Genomic DNA, 22,922 nt, shown 5'->3' with positions numbered 1-22,922 from the left:
TTGTTGCATGGAATTTGAACTTCAGCAAGTTGAATTGGGGAGGAGTTGCTTCCCTGTAACCCATTTTTTCTTCAGAAACTTTGCATCAGTGTTAAACAAATCAACCAAACCTATCATCTGTGTATAATGTGATCCAATTCCGCAAAATGAGGACAATCTTGCCAAAATTGGTTTTGTTGTTATGATCCTCTGTTTATCGCTGAAACTGGTTGCTCAGCAACATGGTTGCCAGTTTGTTTTCCAATGAGATCATCAAAAACGTATTTGTTTTAATTTGAATTTATGATTTCTTTTAATGTGTATCATTATAGGTATGGTCAACATGGAAGTCTTGGAACAGGTAGAACGAGGTTACCGTATGTCAAAGCCAGCCCAATGCCCTGACTCGCTCTATGAATTAATGCTGAAATGCTGGCATAAAGATGCACAGAGTAGGCCTACATTTGAGTTCTTACATTCCTTTTTAGATGACTACTTTGTAGCAACAGAGCCTAACTACAAAGAAGCTGAATAAATACGGAGAACTGAATTACCATTTTAGTGTGTGGTCAGAAGAATATGTGACATGATCAAGGGGAAGGAGTCACATGTCGACCCTGGTCAAAAATGACTTTAACAATTGTTTCTAAAGAGGACATCTTGAGCTTTCAGAAACTGAAAACCCCATGTTGATACGACTTTTCTTTGCAAAGTTACATCAATTTATTAATCACTGAAAACAATATAAAACAAAAGAACTTGAACACTGTTTTTGCCAATATCTCAAAAACAATATTAGCGACATCCGACTCATTTCCCTTGATCGTGTCACATATGTTGTCTACATACATGCTTGTCATATGGGTGTTTAATACAATCTGTTGAACTCCAACAAGTTGTCTCTGTAACTTCTTTTTTCCTTCAGAAACATTGCATCAAGCGTTAAAGAAATAAATCAATCAACTGTATTATGTGCTCGGTCAAGTAAAATGAGTACAATTTTGCCAAAATTGTCCATGTAGCAGATTTATCATTCAAATGTTTTTTGTAATATTCAATGTTTACAGCTATCAAATGGCTTCTGTGTGTCACATCAGGGGTATTTACATTTCACCTGGCAAGAATCTAAAGCAGATTGTGGCAACAGCATGGAGCTGCCTATATAATGTGCTCATTGCATTAGAAATTCATGCTCCCCCTGTGGAAGATATTTCAAAAATCTTCCACAGGGGTAGTGTGGATTTTAAATGGAATAGCCCAATGAGGCAGACATTAGTCTAGATCTTAATTCAAAATTGCTCGGTTGTCCAATATGCAAAAAAAAATCATGTTTGAATTTTTTTTATCAAATTCATTGAAAATATCATACCAATTATGGCTTTTAAAGCTGATTAAAAGTTGTTGATCATCATGTACAAATCTTAAAATTAATATTTCACAATATCGTTCTCATTCTGCTTGATTGGGTTACATATATCCGTATGTACACTACAAGATTCCTATTGTTGCCGACCCCAGAGGTACACTACAGTAACTGCCCTGCTACTCTGTGGCTACTCTAGAGTGCCAAGTGCAGTATCAAACCAGTACCAGTGTGTGAAGAACTGTACATGTGATTCCAATGTGTGTACTCTAGAGTGGTCGATAAGATCCATTTCACATAGTGACATATCGCATATAGTGTACCAACACGGGTACTCTAGATTACCAATGAAGTAGCTGGGCAGCAGTGTACGTACCTCTGGGGGTGAAGTAATAGGAATCTGGTTGTGTGTGCTTTGTAAAGTACTTTATAATCATGAAAGTTTACACAGATAAATTGATACGGATCATGTCAAGGGATAATCAATTAAGGAGAAAGAGTTTGTCAAGTATGTATTAATTTGTCAGTTGCATCACATAGTGGCGGATAGATGGCAGGGGTCACATCACTATGTCACTATGTGAAATGGATCTTATCCACCACTATGTAATGCACTGATGAATTGCAAGAATAATAAATACATGCCAGTATCCAGTTTGGGCTTCCTATTTTTGTACAAGATATATGTATACAATTTTTTTTCTCCAGTAGAAGATGTGCCAAATTTGAATATGCAACTGTTTATATGGTACAACTCTTACTTAATAACAAGTAGTGCATGTTCCAAATGCACTTATTTCAAATCATGTGATGCAACCACATACATGTACAGACATCGTCCACAAGGCACACATAACACACCCCTACATGAAATCACCCCCCCCCCTCCCAACCGGGGATGATGTTTAGGTCTATATGCATGGTTGTTACTTCCTGAATTTTCCAAGTTAGCCGGAGATGTGCAGATAATATCTTATGACATATTTTATAACACACTTTAAATTTTTTTAATTTATATTGTATTAGCAGCCCATTGCACATATTGATAAGGCGGGGATAGACACTGATTCCTGGAAGGTCCCGGTTGGAATGTAGAGTATCACATTAACTACACCCCCACACACACACACACCCCCCCCCCCCCTCACATTGCATACATGCCCACACACACACCCCATGCATTAAATATAATCCTTGTGCCTTTGCCTTTATAATCACTTTCCAGTTTATACAAGTAAGTTCCATACACTCCATCAAAGCAGCCAATCAGAAAAGTGGTTAGAAAAGTACGCTGCATGAGTGCATTGATTGTGTATAATGTGCACTCTGCATACTATGCGCAGTTATATTTGGTAGACTATTTTCCAACATTTGTAGTGATAATTTTGTTATAAAAACAGCAAAAATCACATGTTTTTTTCTTCTCATGTATGAAATAGTTTAACTTTTACTTTCGGGGCTCGTGCATTAGACGCATTAACATCAGCGCACGTGCATTATTTTGTCTAATTTCTCTCCCAACAAGTAATATGCGTTCAATTAACCTATGAATAGTGCAAAATAAATACCACTGTGTGCATTCTTATGTAGTATTAGCATATCCTAAAAAGAAATTGGTAAATAGCAAAGAAAGTAGATATTAGTTAGAATCGTGGATAAGCAAAAGCCAAAAATTACAGCTTTAAGGATTTGATGCAATATATAATGAAGTGTTAAGAATACAATATTTCTGCAGAAGTTAAAGTATTTACCACTTACTTAACCCCATGAAATCAACCTGCCGATTGGCCAAAAGAAGTTTTCATTATCAATTGGACCAATCAGCAACATTGTTAGAATAGTTTCACCACACAAAAAATTGGTTAATGACTTGCAAATTAGCTCCATTCTGATTGGTGATTAAAGTGATCATGTAATGGACCAATCAGAGGCAATGATAGATCAGCAGGTAGTGCTCAGGGGGTTAAAGTATTTACCATTTACTTAAGGGATGTCATCAAAACACATTTGAGCAATTGAGTCTGGTTTCTATTGCTTGAAACAATAGAATGCTGGTAACCCCATGAGAGCTACCTGCCGATTGGCCAAAATGAATATTGTGTCCAATTTTAAACCAATCAAGCAGGATATTGATAAGATCATCTGCAAATGCAAGTTTGACCATAAATAGTTAAAAGCCTAGTCATAATTGGCTATTGAAATGAGCATTTCAAGTTATCAACCAATCAGAAATGCTGTTAGATGACTAGTAGTGTCCAGGGGGTTAAACTGCGAGTTTTGCCAAGACCTGGTTGATGACCAACAGGTGGGTTTTGAAGCCATCAAGCATTGATTAAGGGTTACTTTTTTATGCCCACTAGTTCTACTTGAGAAGGATGGCTAGGTAACCATGCTCATGTAGTTCTAATCCTGTTCATGTGGTTGTAACCCAATTCTAACCCTGTTCATATGGTTCTAACCCGGCCTGCTCACAATTTTTTTTTTGTACATCTTATTTGTAAATTTTGATTTTTTTTTCCGTTTTTCATAATCAAACACAGAATAAAGCAAAACTCACTGAAAAAAAAAAAAAGATTTTCTGAAAAATCTACTCATATTACCACATGTATTACAAATATGATGTATGAAAAAAATAATCGCAGCCTGCTCATACGGTTCTAACAATGTTTTAACCCTGCTCATGTGGTTCTAACCCAGTTCTAACCATGTTCATGTGGTTCTAACCCTGCTCTCAGACATAAAGTGGTTGATAACTTCAACATCCCTAGCACAAAATTGGAACTGGTTTACATATCAAATGACTTTGATACTAGTAATATTTTAGTACTCGTGGTAATGACATGTTCCCATTTGATTCACTTACTAGATCTATAGACCACTTGACATGTGACGTCATTGCCCGGCAGCATGTGCACAAATTATGGCAATTTCCATTGTTATTTGCCCGGCAGTGTGTGTACGCATCGTCATTTGCTCATCAGGGGACATGCATTTTAAATTGCCCACCACATTTCATATAGTACAAGAAAGCCATTGAACAGTGTAGCGGTTCATTGAAGCATATCGATAGACCAGTCCCTTGTCTTTGTTGATAAACAATGATGTCAAGTGGTCTATAGAAGAGGAATTTGATAGTAGCATTTGGCCTATATAGAGCATATCTATAAACGGGATGTGATACCCTCATTCTTGTCTCCTATTTTGCTCATTGGCATGAGCACCGGTCAAGAGACACAGAGGTCCTGGGTTCTTGTTAAGGACACACATTTTTATTCACACAGACAAATTCAATTGAGGTGATGTGAGTGTTGAAAAGTTTTTTAATGCATTTATCAACTCATAAACTCATTTATGGGTATATTTAGTATAGTTGAACCATTGTCCGTTTTGATACATTACATCATTTCATCTGTTTTTATATGATCTTTTACATCCCTAGTAAAAAGTGTGTGTCCTTAAAGAGTTTTGATTTCCAACTCATACTTATTTTTATTACTATTATTATTTTTATTTTAATAACATTTTTGTCACAAGCAGGGTATATTATGTATAGTTAGTAAATTGGAACATTTTTAATCAATAATGTGCTGCTATCATGGAAAACAAAGTGAGTATTTTGTTAGGCAAAATTAATTTTCAATTTATTGTCATTTAGGCCTAATACAATTATGGCCGATTTGTACTCCATACTGGATGTCAAATATTTGATGCAACAAGTATCTGTTATTCAAAACTGTTGCAAGACATTTTTATCTTCTAACAAAATGTTTGTTGATGAAAACAAATATTTGACATAGACTTCGGTGGCAAAGTCAAATATTGGATGATGAATATTTTTGTTTGTCAACAAACATTCGTTATTAGTAGATAAAAGTAATTTGAACAGATTGAATAACAAATACTTTTTGAAAGTATTGGACAACGAATTACAAATACGTCTGAACCATTTCTTACCCAGTCAGAGATGCCACTTTTCCTTCTTTTTTGAAGTCCAAATTTTTTATGACTCTTTGTAAACCTTACATTTGACACACTATTTCAGATTTTTCACAAGTTTCAGGCTTTTTGAGTGGTACAAAGTGGCATACAATGTATCTGAATATTATGTTGTGAACCCTGTCAGTTGGACTTTGTTTAAATCATTTTCCTAGTGGCGAAAAGAATAAAAAACCAAAAAAATGGAACACTTCTTACGGCTATGGTCCAACATCGGACTCATTTGGCTTGATCACAACACAGACTCATAACACAGTGTATTGATATAGAATGGGTGCATGCAGCACTTAGTACGCTAGTTGTGCGTTGCATAATGCGTGACTGGTACACGCTTTATGTGGATTTACGAGAGCGCGAGTTGGGACTTTATTGATGCGCGCAGTAACAAAAACCGCATAATTTTTGCGTATTTAATACAAGTTGAACAAACTTTAGGGTTTTATTTGATTGCACCATATCTCACACATTTTGTATATGTATATGACTTTAGGGGCTATCATTTTCTTTGGAAAAGGGGTCCCAAATATACTGGGGGTCATCAATTTCTGGAAAGAAAAATAGGGTGGTCATAAAATTTTTGATGACCAAAATGTAGGGAGTCACAAGATAACCAGAGATAGTGTGTTTATTTTATTCAAAAAGACTGATTTTCAATACAATTTTAGCCTGTTTAGGGGGTAAGGTGAATCGGTGGTGGTGGGGGTCATAAAATTTTTGTTACCAATTTTATTGACACAGACTTTTTGTCAATTTGGGACCCCCCTTCTAAAGAAAATGATAGCCCCCTAATGGAAATAAATTATATTGAACTGAATGCAAAGACATGCTGCATTTTCTGAAAAATTTGAAATAACCAGGAAAATTATAGATGGACCAAATGCTTATATTGGGCTGTTCCATTAAAAATCCACACTACCTCTGTGGAACATTTTGGAAATATCTTCCACAAGGGGAGTATGAATTTTGAATGGAATGAGCACATTAGGCAGCTCCGTTTGAATTTCATGCACCCTCTGAGAAAGATTCAACCTGAATCTTCCCCTGAGAGAGAGTGAGTCTCAAATGGAGCTGCCAATGTGTACATTCCATTTGAAATTCATACTCCCACTGTGGAAGATATTTTCAAAATATTCCACAGGGGTATTGTGGATTTTAAATGGAATAGCCCATTTTCCATTGTGTGTAATGAAATTTTGATATATGCAAATGAATTCAATATTATGCAAGTTTATGGAACATTTCTTAATAATCATTTTATACAGCTAAACAAGCAAATATTTACATGTATATTGAATTAATTTGAATAAGTATATTTGATTTTGTATACTAATAAGTATATTGTACATAGCTTAATACATTTTGTATGCTTATATATTATTATTGTAATTAATCTCTTTTGTCAATTTATAAAAATAAATGTGTGTTTTGAACACAGTATATTTTTAATGCATAGTATTAATGATGGGTGGACTAAAGAGTAAAACAAAAATAACTACCCCTTTGGATTTGTCTCTATATTTCAAAAAGCATTTCTTTCATTGAAAATATTTTTGACATGCATCATCTACAGAATCATACCCTCTTCATACCCAGTGGTACCGGTTCTAATCCCACAGGTGTTCTGATGCATAAGTAATCACACATGAATGGAGAAATTGCTGATTTCAAAAGTCACAAAAATGAGTATCCTTTTACAGGAGGAAGGTCAAGCAGAATCTGACCAGAATAGGACATTTGCAATCGGGCACTTGCATTATAATCAGGCACCCGGTATCAGGAAAACTAGCATTATAATCGGGCAACCATTATTAACAAGTACACTTGGATTATAATCGAGCACCCGGTATCAGGAAAACAGGAATTACAATAGAGTACTTGATATTAACTTTTTGCAATTTTTAGTGAACTGGTTCATTTAATGTGTGCTCATTCAAGTATGAAATCTGTGTCTTTGATGCCAAAAAAAATCTTTTAAATTGAAATACTTTTTGAAATCCAAATGGGTAGTTCTTTTTGTTTTACTCTTTTTAAAATGCATAGACGTTTGTGTTACAGTGTGCTGCGGTAATTGGACAAAATTTATCTGGCAGCACAACCAGTGGCAACACCAGGAACACTTTTCTAAGGGGGCAGTGAGGGGAGGGGCAAAGTGTTTTGTTTGGGGGAAAACAGTTGGATTTTCTATGTTTTTTTTTGTACTGCTTGGAGGGCAAAGATTTTTTGGGGGTACATATGCCCCCTCCCCCTGGTGCCACTGCTCAGCAAAACACATGTTTCCTTGCGAACAAATTTATTATCAAATTATTCTGAAGAAAACAACTGAAACATATCTGTGACATGCGCAAATTGAAAACAAGAACTAAATCTGCTGATATTTTGTTCTTGTTCACATTTGTATGGTGCAAGCAACATAAAAACACCAAACACACAAAACGTGTGCATCGGACTTAAAGCAATACTAGTAATATGTGATTTGCATAAAGAATAGATTCTTATGTTTGTTTTCACTGATCACATTATCCCCTTTTAATTTCGAGCCAAACAAATGAGGTATAACGAAGAAAAGTGTGATTTCATTCCAACGCCTACAATGCATGTACTACGCTCGCCGATCGTATTACATGTAACTGCATGGAGCATCGCACTCAACGTGTGTACATACAAGCTGACATCCACAGTACATGTTAGCAAGCACTCGATCGTTGAACTCTGAATAAAACCGGGTAGACCCAGTTTTAATACAAAAAGTTAAATTTTACCGTTATTAAAGCACCTCAGGCTTAGTCTTTTACGTGGTATTTTAGTATACCACTGGGCATTATAATTATGCAAGAAGTAGAAATCCGAGTAAAATTGAGGGCGTTGCTGTGAAGTAAGTCACACAGTATGGCTTTAATTCAAAACATTATGTACCAGATGCACTAAGTGATGGATGGAGAGTGTAAAAGGGATTCCACTTCTGATGTACAAGTAGAGTTGGCTTTATGCAATCCCGCTTCTCACATGCAGTGAGGTATACATAAATAATAATAATGTGCCTTCTTCTGGGCCTTGTCTCCTATATGGGAACAGGTGTGTGTATATGTTGCTATATTATGCCAGGCTTTGCCGTTTGAGGAGAGCTAGAGCGATTGCTCCCCATCACTCCCCTCAAATAAAGCCGAGAAGAGCTTTTTATTGCTCGCCTACCTTTGGTGTAACAATATGAATAATAACCACATAATTATATACAGTAGTGAAAGTGCTCTCCTAGTGCTCTCCTGTAGCACTCAAGGAGAGCGATTAAAAGCTCCCCTGCAAATTTCAAACGGCAAAGCCTGATTATGCTATGATATTTTGTTATTATCCTATTACTATATTTTATGCTATGTTTGAGGTATGGAGTAAATTTCTTACTAATTTGGTACATTTTGCGTATATATTTTTAGACCAAACTGAGCAACCCTATTTTCAGAAAGTGTTGGCAGCATTTGTTGTTGTCTTTTATACATGTTGTTATCCTTATTTGGACTAATTGGCATAACTACTATATATAGCTGGATATAAGTTTCAATACACAGAACTATATTATTAAGATTCGTAGGTCCAATTTCTTGAAGCTTGGCTAGTGGTCAGGCTTCCTAAGCCAGCAGGCTAGCCCTACCAATGTGGATCCATTTATTGATTTACCTTTCTAGGTGATGTATGGTGTGAAATTGTAAGCACTGGTATATATGACTATAGCTAAAATATTAGTTTCTCGATCATGAGAGCTCAATAGGCACGCATAAATGACAATTGCGTCAAGCACAATGCCTACCACCACGCTCTGCATCTGAAGCATGTCTTTCTGATATCAAATAATTTTCATTTTTGAAAATCACGATATAATACAAATTTTATGACAATTTATAAAATTTGATATTTTTCAAATTTTGATATATAACAGTCCTCGAAGTAAATTATATAAATCTAATGATATATTCTTAAAGTGTATGTAGCTGGGAGGAAAAGCCGATGGTCAATTGAAAATTTTGACCTATCATATTGAAGATATCGATTTTTTTCCCAAAAAGACCTAATTTTTTTTGGTGTTTTGGAAAAAAAATCCATATATTCAATACGAAAGGTCCAAATTTTCAATTGATCGTCGGCTTTTCATCCCACCTACATACACTTTAAGTATAAATCATCAGATTTGTAAAGTTTACTTCAAGTACTGTTAAATATCAAAATATCAATTTTAATGATTTGCCATAAAATGTGTATTAAATTGCTAATTTCAAAAATCAAAATTATTTGATATCAGAATGACATTCTTCAGTATTCAGAATGCAATTCGATATGTCTGATGTGTTCTAATGTCCCAAAATAAATACTGTCCAAACGTTCATACCCCAGCCCTTAAGCCTGATGGCTTAGGAAGCCTCGCCACTAGCCATGTTTCAAGAAACCGGCCCCTTGTGACCATGATCACTTCCTCTTTCAAGTGTCTCAACCGGGATGGGGTACTCATTACAAATGACTATACAGGGGATGTGCTGCAAACAAGGGCCCCATTTTCAGCCATTTGGTATATCAATGACCCCTCCATATAGGCTAATTTTCTCAATTTTTTCAGAAAATAGCCTAATTTTGCTTCCTTGTAACAAAAATTGCCTGTATTTGACAAAATTTTTGCAAAAATTTTTGAAAACTGTACCAATTTGCATAAAATTGCCGAATATATAGCTGGATATAGAGATGGGTTCAAGTTTCTGGGAAAATTTGTATTGATAGGTCCAATGTCAAATTCTCAGCGGCACATCCCTACCCAAACCAAATTTGAGTACCCCCGTACCCACCCCCTGGGATATATTGATATTAAACATCTACAGCTATATGTAGTATTGTGTACATTTATATATTTTGAATATTAATCAGTATTATTGATAGAATTATGTTATGTTGAAATTGTTTATGAAATAAAGTGCCTCTTTTATAATATTCATGGTTTTTGTTGCAATTTGTAGTGTCAATCATATTCAATTGTGTTGAAAATATAAATCAGGTGTAACAAACAAACAAACAGACAAACAATATAACTCCTAGTGATGATTGTAAAGATGGGCATCAATTAACATCTCAATCTTTTTTTAAAACAATTTTATTGATCCAGTTTCAAAAGCTGCCATTTGGAGTTTCAAAAGCTGTCATTTCGGGAAACATATTAGGCAATATTTGGCTCAGTGCCACAATATGCTAACTTCATTTTTGGCGAAAATGAGATTCTGTTATGAAACTGAAGCTGGCAGCACCAGGTATTTGAGGGACACAAAATCTTATCTCCATCATACATGCATGGTTTGTATACAATTGAAATATCAGTCCCTGACTGCATGTACATACTGAATGTGTCGGCAATATATTACTTTAAGGAGTTGTGAATACTCTCAATCATCTGGGAATCATACAATGAGAGAATGATTTCAATCTATTCAACCAGATGAATCCACATACCTTGGAGCAACCAATGTTGCGGTCAGTACACTGACCTTCAGCTGGGTTGTGATGTTAAACACCTTGAGTCCCAATGACGTCACCCTTTGACGTCATTTGGCGAGGTAGAGTTCTGATGGTTCTGTCCCAGGCGGTACGAACAGGGAGTTAAAGAAGCCATCTGGATGCGAGCAGAACAACCATCCCTCAACCGTGGTGGAGGACTCAGAAACGACCTCTCACACGCCTGGGACAGAACCATCAGAACTCTACCTCGCCAAATGACATCACAGGGTGACGTCATCGGGACTCAAGGTGTTAAACATCACAACCCAGCTGAAGGTCAGTGGTACTGACCGCAACGTTGGTTGCTCCAAGGTATGTGGATTAATCTGGTTGAATAGATTGAAATTAATCTCTCATTATTTTAAGGAGTATATACACGTAAGGGCAGTGGATCAATTGGATAAGGATGATTCAAGTTTCGGGTGTAGGCACAGTTGATTGGGTAAGGTTCATGGGACAACAGAACCCTATAATCATTTGTCCCTCCTACATTATGGATTAATGTCTTTGTATACTAGCAGTTCCGTGGTTGTCAGTAGAACATGTTACTCAATTCAAAAACTGATTTTTTTATGTCTACATGTATTTGTTCAGGCATAATATTCACTGCATATTATCAGATCTAGCAAGAATTTAAAGACCTGGCCTCTTGCTAGGATCACATGGACTACCTGTAGATACAGCAATGCAGTTCATCCCTTACTTTGAATTTAGAGGGACAAGAGGGTGTCGAGGGAAGACTTCTCACAGGGGGGCTGCATGTACCCCCTTGCCACCTGGCTATGCCACTTTGTATACTTTGTAAGATGCTATGTTCCATGCTCATGTTTTGTCCCATACACACAAAGTAACTCCTGCTAGTACCAGACACATTCCTAATATGGTTTCTGGAAAGAAGAAAACAAAAAAGCCACAATGTAACATTTTATATACATTTGGTAATACTTAGGCTTGTATTATCCCGTGCATTATCCCTTACGTGACACGCATCATACTACACGTTACACGAACGTGTACACGTATTATCATGATCATCACACGTGAGTCAGTATTTCATTTTTAGCCGGGAATTTTTATGAACGCAAAGCTCCATACAGCCCTGCGCCCTGTTTGTAAACACGTACCATTGCCATGGGCAGCAACAGGCAGCCAATCAGTTATTCAGTTACTGCCGATCAGTTTTATTATCATCCGAATCGTGAAAACCCACTGCCCAAAAAGGCTCGGATTACTTACCGATTGCAATTGTTCCTACCCTTACCAAACATGAATGCCTATTTGGCATTCTGTAGGTATTCGCCAAGCCCTCAAGTGCCAAGGATAGCGGTACTACAATCCCCGAAAAATGTCGTTGAAACGCTTTAGGCATCTTGAATGAAATCCAAAGTGTATATTTAATGTCGATAAAAATGTTCAATATTTGGAATTAGAAGAAAGCTGGGCCATCAATTAACACTTTTTCCTTCCCCACCCCCATCATTCAATGTTGCGACACTTTGGAGACACGCTGAACACATTTGCACGTTTCAACATTGCACGGGGAGTGGGGGACTAATTTTCCCTAAAGACGCTTTAATGTTTCAAGACATATTTCCGGGATTGTATGAGGCAAACGCTAAAATTAACATCTGATTTTAATCTTTTGGCTATAACTTTAAAACTACTTGATAGAATCACTCCAAATTTTCAATGAATATTAGTTAGTGCATAAGCTATGATATGGGTATAAAATAAAACAACTAATTGTATCAATTTTGACTATATCGCCCTGCACTACAAGCAGGTTGCACCCCCACCTGTGTATGTCTACAATCATAGATTGAATACAATAACGCTCTTTTCAAACATACTAATCTTACAGATGTGAGTGATCAGCATGATATAGTTCAATGCATAGGTATCGCGTGAACGCTGCAGTGCATGGCAATATAGTCAAAAACGACCTTTTTCACCTTTTTTCAGACCAACGCCCCCGAGCAAAAAACAAAACAAAACGAACCAATAACAAAATCGCATTAATACGCTTATGAAGTAGGCCTACTCATGCAGAGATATCTTTAAAATTGATATTTTATTTGCGTGAAATGGTAAAGTGCGATTGTAAATCGTCCCATTGAATCACATAGTGATTTGACGGTTTACCTAGCCTAATACTGAATATTAATACAAGGAGTTTCTTTAATTTAGAAATGGTAAACCGTTGACAAAATTCATAATTTAGGCCGATTTGGTGTCATCTTTTATTTGTAAAGTGTTTTGTTTGAAAGCTTGTTAAAAACTACATCTAATTTTACTATTTTACGTTTTGTTAGCTCTAACATTATTTACATTTTACTGATTTTAGCAAATGTAAATCGTCTGTCGAGATTTACCATATTCATAATCACGAGAATGCAATGCGCACCCATATATCACGGAATCCCGTAATTATTTCAACATGACAGCGTGGTGTAATGGACAGTACTTCAGACGGTGAAACGGAAGGCTAGTGGTTCGAGCCTCAACAGTTTCACCTTTTTTTTTTTTTTTTTGTGTGTGACTTATTCAAACCAGTAAACTATTCTTCTGTATTCATGACAATTGACATTGTGAAACACGAAAATAAGTTTTAAAGCCCTAATTTATCTATGGCATGATAATTGATTTTTTTAAATTGTAATAAAGACACAAATAGATCCGGACATCTTTAAAGGTTATGAATATGGGCACTATAGCAATTGTAAGATAAACTATTCTTCTGTATTCATGACAATTGACATTATGAAACACGAAAATAAGTTTTAAAACCCTAATTTATCTATGGCATGATAATTGATTGTTTTTGTTTTAAATTGTAATAAAGGCAAACATAGATCCGGACATCTTTAAAGGTCATGAATATGGGCACTATAGCAATTGTAAGATAACCCCCCCACACACACACACACCCACACACACCCCCACCCCGTTCAAGTTTCATACGTTTCATAAGTATTTTACTTATAGAGTGCTTGCACATAAGGTCATTAGTTCAAATCATCTCCTCTATAGGCACGCTCCAGAAGATATGCAAATGGATGGAGTACAAAAGAATTATTTGACCACTACCTAAATAAAAGATGAGTTGTTTTATTTTGTGCCCACATCATAGCCTATCTATTAATGAATAGTCATGGAAAAAATTTCACGCGGTACCTATGCATTGAACTATATCATGCTGATCACTCACATCTGTAAGATTAGTATGTTTGAAAAGAGCGCTATTGTATTCAATCTATGATTGTAGACATACACAGGTGATGGGTGCAAGCTGCTTGTAGTGCAGGGCGATATAGTCAAAATTGATACAATTAGTTGCTTTATTTTATACCCACATCATAGCTTATGCACTAACTAATATTCATTGAAAATTTGGAGTGATTCTATCAAGTAGTTTTAAAGTAATAGCCAAAAGATTAAAATCAGATGTTAATTTTAGCGTTTGCCTCAGACAATCCCCGAAAAATGTCGTTGAAACGCTTTAGGCATCTTGAATGAAATCCAAAGTGTATATTTAATGTCGATAAAAATGTTCAATATTTGGAATTAGAAGAAAGCTGGGCCATCAATTAACACTTTTTCCTTCCCCACCCCCATCATTCAATGTTGCGACACTTTGGAGACACGCTGAACACATTTGCACGTTTCAACATTGCACGGGGAGTGGGGGACTAATTTTCCCTAAAGACGCTTTTAATGTTTCAAGACATATTTCGGGATTGTATGAGGCAAACGCTAAAATTAACATCTGATTTTAATCTTTTGGCTATAACTTTAAAACTACTTGATAGAATCACTCCAAATTTTCAATGAATATTAGTTAGTGCATAAGCTATGATATGGGTATAAAATAAAACAACTAATTGTATCAATTTTGACTATATCGCCCTGCACTACAAGCAGGTTGCACCCCCACCTGTGTATGTCTACAATCATAGATTGAATACAATAACGCTCTTTTCAAACATACTAATCTTACAGATGTGAGTGATCAGCATGATATAGTTCAATGCATAGGTATCGCGTGAACGCTGCAGTGCATGGCAATATAGTCAAAAACGACCTTTTTCACCTTTTTTTCAGACCAACGCCCCGAGCAAAAAACAAAACAAAAGCGAACCAATAACAAAATCGCATTAACGCTTATGAAGTAGGCCTACTCATGCAGAGATATCTTTAAAATTGATATTTTATTTGCGTGAAATGGTAAAGTGCGATTGTAAATCGTCCCATTGAATCACATAGTGATTTGACGGTTTACCCTAGCCTAATACTGAATATTAATACAAGGAGTTTCTTTAATTTAGAAATGGTAAACCGTTGACAAAATTCATAATTTAGGCCGATTTGGTGTCATCTTTTATTTGTAAAGTGTTTTGTTTGAAAGCTTGTTAAAAACTACATCTAATTTTACTATTTTACGTTTTGTTAGCTCTAACATTATTTACATTTTACTGATTTTAGCAAATGTAAATCGTCTGTCGAGATTTACCATATTCATAATCACGAGAATGCAATGCGCACCCATATATCACGGAAGCCCGTAATTATTTCAACATGACAGCGGGGTGTAATGGACAGTACTTCAGACGGTGAGACGGAAGGCTAGTGGTTCGAGCCTCAACAGTTTCACCTTTTTTTTTTTTTTTTTTTTGTGTGTGACTTATTCAAACCAGTAAACTATTCTTCTGTATTCATGACAATTGACATTGTGAAACACGAAAATAAGTTTTAAAGCCCTAATTTATCTATGGCATGATAATTGATTTTTTTAAATTGTAATAAAGACACAAATAGATCCGGACATCTTTAAAGGTTATGAATATGGACCACTATAGCAATTGTAAGATAAACTATTCTTCTGTATTCATGACAATTGACATTATGAAACACGAAAATAAGTTTTAAAACCCTAATTTATCTATGGCATGATAATTGATTGTTTTTGTTTTAAATTGTAATAAAGGCAAACATAGATCCGGACATCTTTAAAGGTCATGAATATGGGCACTATAGCAATTGTAAGATAACCCCCCCCACACACACACACACACACACCCACACACACCCCACCCGTTCAAGTTTCACACGTTTCATAAGTATTTTACTTATAGAGTGCTTGCACATAAGGTCATTAGTTCAAATCATCTCCTCTATAGGCACGCTCCAGAAGATATGCAAATGGATGGAGTACAAAAGAATTATTTGACCACTACCTAAATAAAATATGAGTTGTTTTATTTTGTGCCCACATCATAGCCTATCTATTAATGAATAGTCATGGAAAAATTTTCACGCGGTACCTATGCATTGAACTATATCATGCTGATCACTCACATCTGTAAGATTAGTATGTTTGAAAAGAGCGCTATTGTATTCAATCTATGATTGTAGACATACACAGGTGATGGGTGCAAGCTGCTTGTAGTGCAGGGCGATATAGTCAAAATTGATACAATTAGTTGCTTTATTTTATACCCACATCATAGCTTATGCACTAACTAATATTCATTGAAAATTTGGAGTGATTCTAGTGATTTAAGTAGTTTTAAAGTTATAGCCAAAAGATTAAAATCAGATGTTAATTTTAGCGTTTGCCTCAGACAATCCCCGAAAAATGTCGTTGAAACGCTTTAGGCATCTTGAATGAAATCCAAAGTGTATATTTAATGTCGATAAAAATGTTCAATATTTGGAATTAGAAGAAAGCTGGGCCATCAATTAACACTTTTCCTTCCCCACCCCCCATCATTCAATGTTGCGACACTTTGGAGACACGCTGAACACATTTGCACGTTTCAACATTGCACGGGGGAGTGGGGGGACTAATTTTCCCCTAAAGACGCTTTAATGTTTCAAGACATATTTCGGGGATTGTAGGTGGTCACTAGCACTCAGCAGCTAATGAATGCCTCAATTGATGTCAATACTGAATTCTAAGAATTGACAATTATATTGTTCAACCAGAGGAACTTGGAGTCACATCTCCGCTAGTGTCTATGTGTCTACACTAAAAATATCATAGACTCGACAAAGACATATGCTGTACTGAACTAAAATGCCTCTGCGTCTGTCACAATGGATAAAAAATGGTGTATATTCTGGGCTTACCATGTGCGATTTTCTGCAGTGCATTATATTCCTATTTGTCACTCTCGTAGAATTGCTTAGCCAGCACAGCTATATAATTATATAGTGGTTGAGTGCTTCACCTGTAAGTGGTTGGAATACCTATAGGCGGTTGGAATGCCTATAGGTGGTTGGAATGCTTCTGAGGCGATTGGAAATTTCTTTGGCGGTTGGAATGCTTCATAGGCGGTTGGAATGTCACTAAGTGGTTCGAGGGCCTAGCTCATTTACATATTTCGCCTCTGAGGAGGGCTTATGAACCACTTACGAACCACTTATAGCAGTTGAGGGCTAAATAAGTGGTTTGAGTGCTAACCTGTAGGCGGTTGGAATGCTTCTGAGGCAGTTGGTATGCTTCCTAGCGGTTGGAATGCTTCCTAGCGGTTGGAATGCTTCCTAGCGGTTGGAATGCTTCCTAGGCAGTTGGAATGCTTCCCAAGCGGTTCGAATGCTTCCTAGGTGGTTTAAATGCTAGGCGGTTTGAATGCCTCCTTAGTGGTTCGAATGCCTCCTTAGTGGTTCGAGTGCTTAGCTCATTTACATATTTCGCCTCTGAGGAGGGCTTATGAACCACTTATGAACCGCTATAAGCGGTTGAGGGCTAGCAAACAGGCGGTTGAGTGCTAATAACCGCCTATTAACTATGTTATAGTATTGGAGGCATTCACTATTTAGGCATTCATTAACGGTTCTTTACCATTCAATGGAATGCCTAGTGAGTGCTAGGGAATGCTAGTTTTTTAGGTAAGGGTAGAGGGGTTCAGCAATTGACGATTGTGACGAAAATGACGTTGAGTTGACATCATTATTATCCACAGTGGTGCATCTATCAAAAACAGGATCTATTACAATGGTGCTCCCCATTGACATTTTTCTTTAACTATCGGACATTTCACAGTTGACACTAAATTTAGTGCATGGTTAGTTGGTTACTTACTTGTTTTGTTTGACTTTTATATTCGGTTTGATGTGAATAAATAATGTTTAATTCATATTCTAGTCCAATTTCATTCTCCAAGTTCGTTTTTTTTTTTTGTAAAAGAAGAGCTTCAAGTTAAGCTTATAAACGTTTGTGTACATTTATACCGCATGTTCCTTACATTACACGACCTTTTCGTTCGTGTAACGGTCATACCGTAAAAGGGGTCGATGACATCCCTGTCACAGGTTCTCAATCATATTTGGTTGCGGGTCAGAGAGGGCAAACTCTGTGCTTAAGGGCTGAATGCAAATACTACACCTTGGTTTTTCCTACATGTTTACTTGGCAATATATAGTGGGTATACATTTCGGAGCTTTTAGGGCCTAATCAGAATTGAGTACACTAGCGGGATACCCGCGCTTCGCGCGGGTCCCCGCTAGATGAGTAAATGGGGCGTTCACTATAACAGGAAAAATTACTGAACAGGTAGAATCATTGAAAAGGTACATTTTTATTTATCTAAATCTGTCTCTTCTAACATTTTCTTTTTTAGTTTCCTCTGCTTAGCTTGTGATTTTCCGTTTCCATGTTATTTATTTATTTAACCCAGTTCCCATTATTTTCTAAATCTGTTCTTTCTTACATTTCCCTTTTAGCATCTTTTTTTATGTGCTGCTTGTGATTTCCCGTTTCCATGTTTTTTATTTGACTCTGTTCTCATTATTTTAGCTTCTTTTTTTCTTACATTTCCTGAATAGTTTCTTTCCTTCTTTGTTTCATGCCCGTTTCATTTAGTTACTTTAACCCGTTGGTCTAATTACTCGTACCTTTTTGTCCTCATTTTAATTTAATTTTTCTTTATAGTACCGCTCATCCCGTGACCCGTCCATGTACCTTTTTGTCCTTTATTATTTTTCCTTCTTTCCGTATTATCATGTCCACTGGTCTCTGGCTCTCAAGTTGCGTGGCTCTGCGCCTTTTACGCGCGAATTGGCGTAGTGAGCATTACGCACGGGGCGCCGACGCGCTGCCGGCCAGCTGCAGTGACGCGTAGCGTGGCAAAGGATTTTTATAACAAAAACCCTTTTTACCCATATTTTCACTGTTTTGGAGCCAATTCTTGACCGTTTTCAACCAAATAAAGTTTAAACACGTTCCGTATATTCCTCGATCTCCGTATGAATTTGGCGACATTTGGATCGAAACTGACGGAGCCTTTATAGTGATACATACATAGATACATAGATACATAGATACATAGATACAACATTCCCCTATTTATAGTAAGATGGTGGGCCGGACCTGGCCCGCGGGCTGCCTATTAAGTACCCCTTGATTAGACTACACTATATACTGTCCAACCTCCCTTATCCGGACCTCTTTTATATGGATGTAAATGTTAACCAGCTGTGCAGACCTTCATATGGAAAATATAACATACCTTTGCCTCCAATGTTCTCTCCCATTAGGTATCCGGTGACTGTGGTGACAAGGAATGTCAGAGAATTGGTGATGGGTACTGCAAGTGACAGCTCTGAATCAATGCAAAATTTAACATGCAAACATCAGTCATTACTGCAGTTAAACACAATTCACTTTTCCAAAATATTACAACAAAAAGATGGGAATTATTTATTTATTATTTAGCATGTTTAGGGAGTGTTCATAAATAATTTGGTAGGGGACTGGGCACTTGGAATTTTTTGGAGTCAAAATTTTTTGACCCTCCCTCCAGAGAACTTGAAACTTTTTTGACCCCTCTTGAAACATACAAAACTTTTTTGACCCCCCCCCCTCCTTTCCAAGAGGTTAAAAAACAACTTCCTTGCAGTAGTGAACTAAATCACAATTATAACATTTACATGTTAAATACATTATAATTATTATTTATATAGGCCTATTTCCTACAAACATGCAAGTTTATGGTGTTTTTCACATGCTGTGACTTGTACATTGTATGAAGTTTAATTTCAATTTATGCATGCTAATTTCTTCATGTTTCATTCTTATAACCAATAATTTAAAAATAAATAAATTTAAAAAAAAAAGTAACACAAGAAAGGGAAATTAAGAGCAATATCTGGGCACATACTCAAGATTTTTAATGCTTTAGACTTATTTATCAGGGGTGCAGCCAGCTTTCTTGGTCGGGAGGAAAATATAAATTTCGGGGCAAAGACAAAAAAAATGCTGGTACATGTATTGTACAGTCTCTATAAGAAAAGGGTATGTATCCCACTGATAATGGGTAAAAATGGAAAGTCTTCAAGCTTCCAAAAAAGGCTTTATTAAGATAATGTGCGCGCTATGTATTTGTATTTTACAATTGTGCATATGTTCTTGTTCTTTTGGTATTGTCTGGTTAAAAAAACCAACATTTGGGGTCCCCCTTTATGCAGCTTCAAACTTTGTGTGTCCCCCCACCTTTTGACCAGCCCTCCCCCCTACCAAAGTATTTATGAACACTCCCTAGGTAATAATTTATTTATTATTTACTTGAAAGGTCTCATTTTCTTACTCACTCCTCACTGAATCAAGCTCTCATTTTTCCTGCTTTTGCTCCCCTATGGTAACTGATGAAGGACAAGTTGAAGTGGCCCAACTCCAATCAGTGACATAGCCAGGGGGTGAGCTGCCGTCTGTGAAATATCCATTGGACACCTTGCCACCCCCCTCCCCTTGGTCCACTCTGAAAAAAGCCTGGCTATGCTACTGCCTCCAACCTCACATAATTAATTGATTCAATCAATCAATACCTACCAATCAATCAATACCTACCTGCTGAAGCAAGTGTAAGGTAAAACACAATGGAACCACTTTGGTTGATCACAAATGGCACGAGATACTGAAATCCAATAAAAGATAAACATTTAATAATAATTAATAGGTTTTTTTTTAAAGCGCAGTGATTTATAGTGTGCTACACACAAGCACAACCCGGGGGGCACTTCAATTAGAAATGGATCTAGGTGTAGGGCTGGCACTTTCGCACTAAGGGGCATTCGGTGAGACAAAATGTAAAAAATATGGGGTCATTGGGTGAGAGCATAATTTTTGGCATTCGGTGAGAGCAAAATGTAAAAAATATAATTATGGGGTCATTGGGTGAGAACATAACCTTTTTTTTAAATGGAATCTTTGGGTGAGAACCTAAACATCGCCACAAAAACCTCGAAAATCAAATTTCTAGTTCTAAATGGCTTCAAATTTCTTTGTTTTTTCAAATAAAATCAGTGATAAATTAAATTTACTGTTCAAATTGAACTTGTAAGGGTCTTCGGGTGACAGATCAAATGGAAAAATAGGGGGTCTTCGGGTGACAGAGCATGTGTTCGCAAAAAATATGACAGTCCTACATACGCGTCACCTCTAATGTTTGAGTGCCCCCCCGGAGCACAATGCCTAGACATTGATCCACAAGCCTCAGCACACTTTACAGGTTGTCGCTGACCACTAAAGCCTTTACTGTGCAATCACCGCCATAAACCATCTAACAACAACACAGGGACTTTGCAGCTTCAAGAGCGTACATCCTAGATCCTGCAACCTGGATCAGCTCCCAAGTTTCGTACAAGTTATAACAAGACAAATTTCAAGCTAACTCAATTTTTTCCACAAAAGCATCTACTTATTAACTAGCTATCCTGGCATCCTGCACACTGGAATTGATGAAAAGGTGTTATAATATGCATTTGAGGCTAGAGTCCAATGCTATCGTTTTTCAGTAGATCAGCATTGACATTTTTTTGCAATGCATGTTAAATATTTTTTGGTTTAAATTTGGACGATACATGTAGTTATTTTGATGAATCAACTGTAGGTATAGTTATTTAATAGAGCAAATGTTTCCTATTTTGAACAGTATAAAATCAGTCCAATTTTAGTTGTGATCAGCCAGTTGTGTTTACTTCCACACACCTGTCATGCTTCATTGAACTACTAGATTTTGATAGCAATAGACTCTGGCCTCGAATATGAGGCTATCAGTGAGCAAATTTGAAGCTGAGTAAGTCACAAATGGAGAGTGGCATTGACATAATTGTTGAGTATTAAACAAAATACACAAAAAAAGGGAAGTTCAACATTTTCAATCAGCTTTTCCACCATGTATTCGGGCATGTATTATACATCAACAACAACTTGAGCTAAAAGCCTCTCACCAATTCCAGTTACGGTAACCGAGTTCCTGCCTGTCCTGGGCCTACCCGGGTCGATATTCCAGTAACATATGTTACCCGAATCAACAAAAAATTATTACAAAAATTGAAAAAAGAAGTTTATAGACCCTACTAGCTAAATTACTTGTTATTCAAGGTTGGAAACTGGAGAAATACTTGATCCAGCTTTGGAAAAAAATTTAGAACCAGTTGAATAACCAGTAATTTTAGAGTCTATAAATCATTACCGGCGCACCGGTAACTGTTTCAATTTTTGTAAAAAAAAAAAAAAAGTTTTTTCGGGTACCCGCCAGAAAATTCAATAGGGTACCAGAGCACATAATTACCCATTAGGTCAGAGCCTTAAACTAAGCAAAAATGGATGTATGATACTAACCTTCCAGTTACAAATGAGGAACTGGAGTTCAGCAAGGAACTGTTTGACAGTACTGTCTTTGTGGATGTTTTCTATGCCTGCGCCACCTTTCTTCATTAATGGGTTTGTTGCACCCCATAGTATAGCAACTATTACCAACCAAAACACTATCCAAATCATGGTACTGGAAGTATCCCTATAGGAGGTCAAACTGCAGAGTAAAATGCACTGAGTTTGACATGCATGTATTATTTTTAAAGCTTACATTTATGCATGAATGGCAATGCCAATGCACATGAATGATGATCATGAAGTTCAAATCATAACTTATTACTTTTTGTACTGCACTGTTTTGCCCCACATATTTAGAATTGGACCCCTGAACTGCAGATAATAACACAAACAATTCATACAACAAACTTGTTTACATTTCTGTGGGCGCAGACATATTGGTTTAGT

At 36.6% G+C, this 22,922-nt stretch overlaps 2 protein-coding genes across 2 annotated transcripts in view; one reads left to right on the top strand and one right to left on the bottom strand.

The window, feature by feature from the left end:
- Positions 1 to 6,813, top strand: part of LOC140165807 (tyrosine-protein kinase Yes-like) — a 71,708-nt gene extending 64,895 nt beyond the window's left edge. Inside the window, 1 exon segment of the mRNA XM_072189129.1 lies at positions 312 to 6,813. Coding sequence (XP_072045230.1) covers positions 312 to 514 — 203 coding nt within the window. The 3' untranslated portion in view covers positions 515 to 6,813.
- A 2,838-nt stretch (positions 6,814 to 9,651) lies between these two features.
- LOC140165803 (transmembrane protein 234-like) lies at positions 9,652 to 22,917 on the bottom strand. The gene is made up of 4 exons (XM_072189125.1): positions 22,485 to 22,917; positions 20,709 to 20,775; positions 19,372 to 19,464; positions 9,652 to 11,748 (listed from the first exon to the last, which is right to left on the bottom strand). The coding sequence occupies exons 1-4, from the start codon at positions 22,641 to 22,643 to the stop codon at positions 11,684 to 11,686; spliced, it is 384 nt and encodes a 127-aa protein (XP_072045226.1). The 5' UTR covers positions 22,644 to 22,917; the 3' UTR covers positions 9,652 to 11,683.
- Positions 22,918 to 22,922: the final 5 nt, after the last annotated feature.

The sequence above is a fragment of the Amphiura filiformis genome, chromosome 12 (genome assembly GCF_039555335.1).
Source record: "Amphiura filiformis chromosome 12, Afil_fr2py, whole genome shotgun sequence".
NCBI classification, from domain to species: domain Eukaryota; kingdom Metazoa; phylum Echinodermata; class Ophiuroidea; order Amphilepidida; family Amphiuridae; genus Amphiura; species Amphiura filiformis.
The sequence above is the reverse complement of the archived record's forward strand: the minus strand, read 5'-3'. Positions and strand labels throughout refer to the sequence as shown.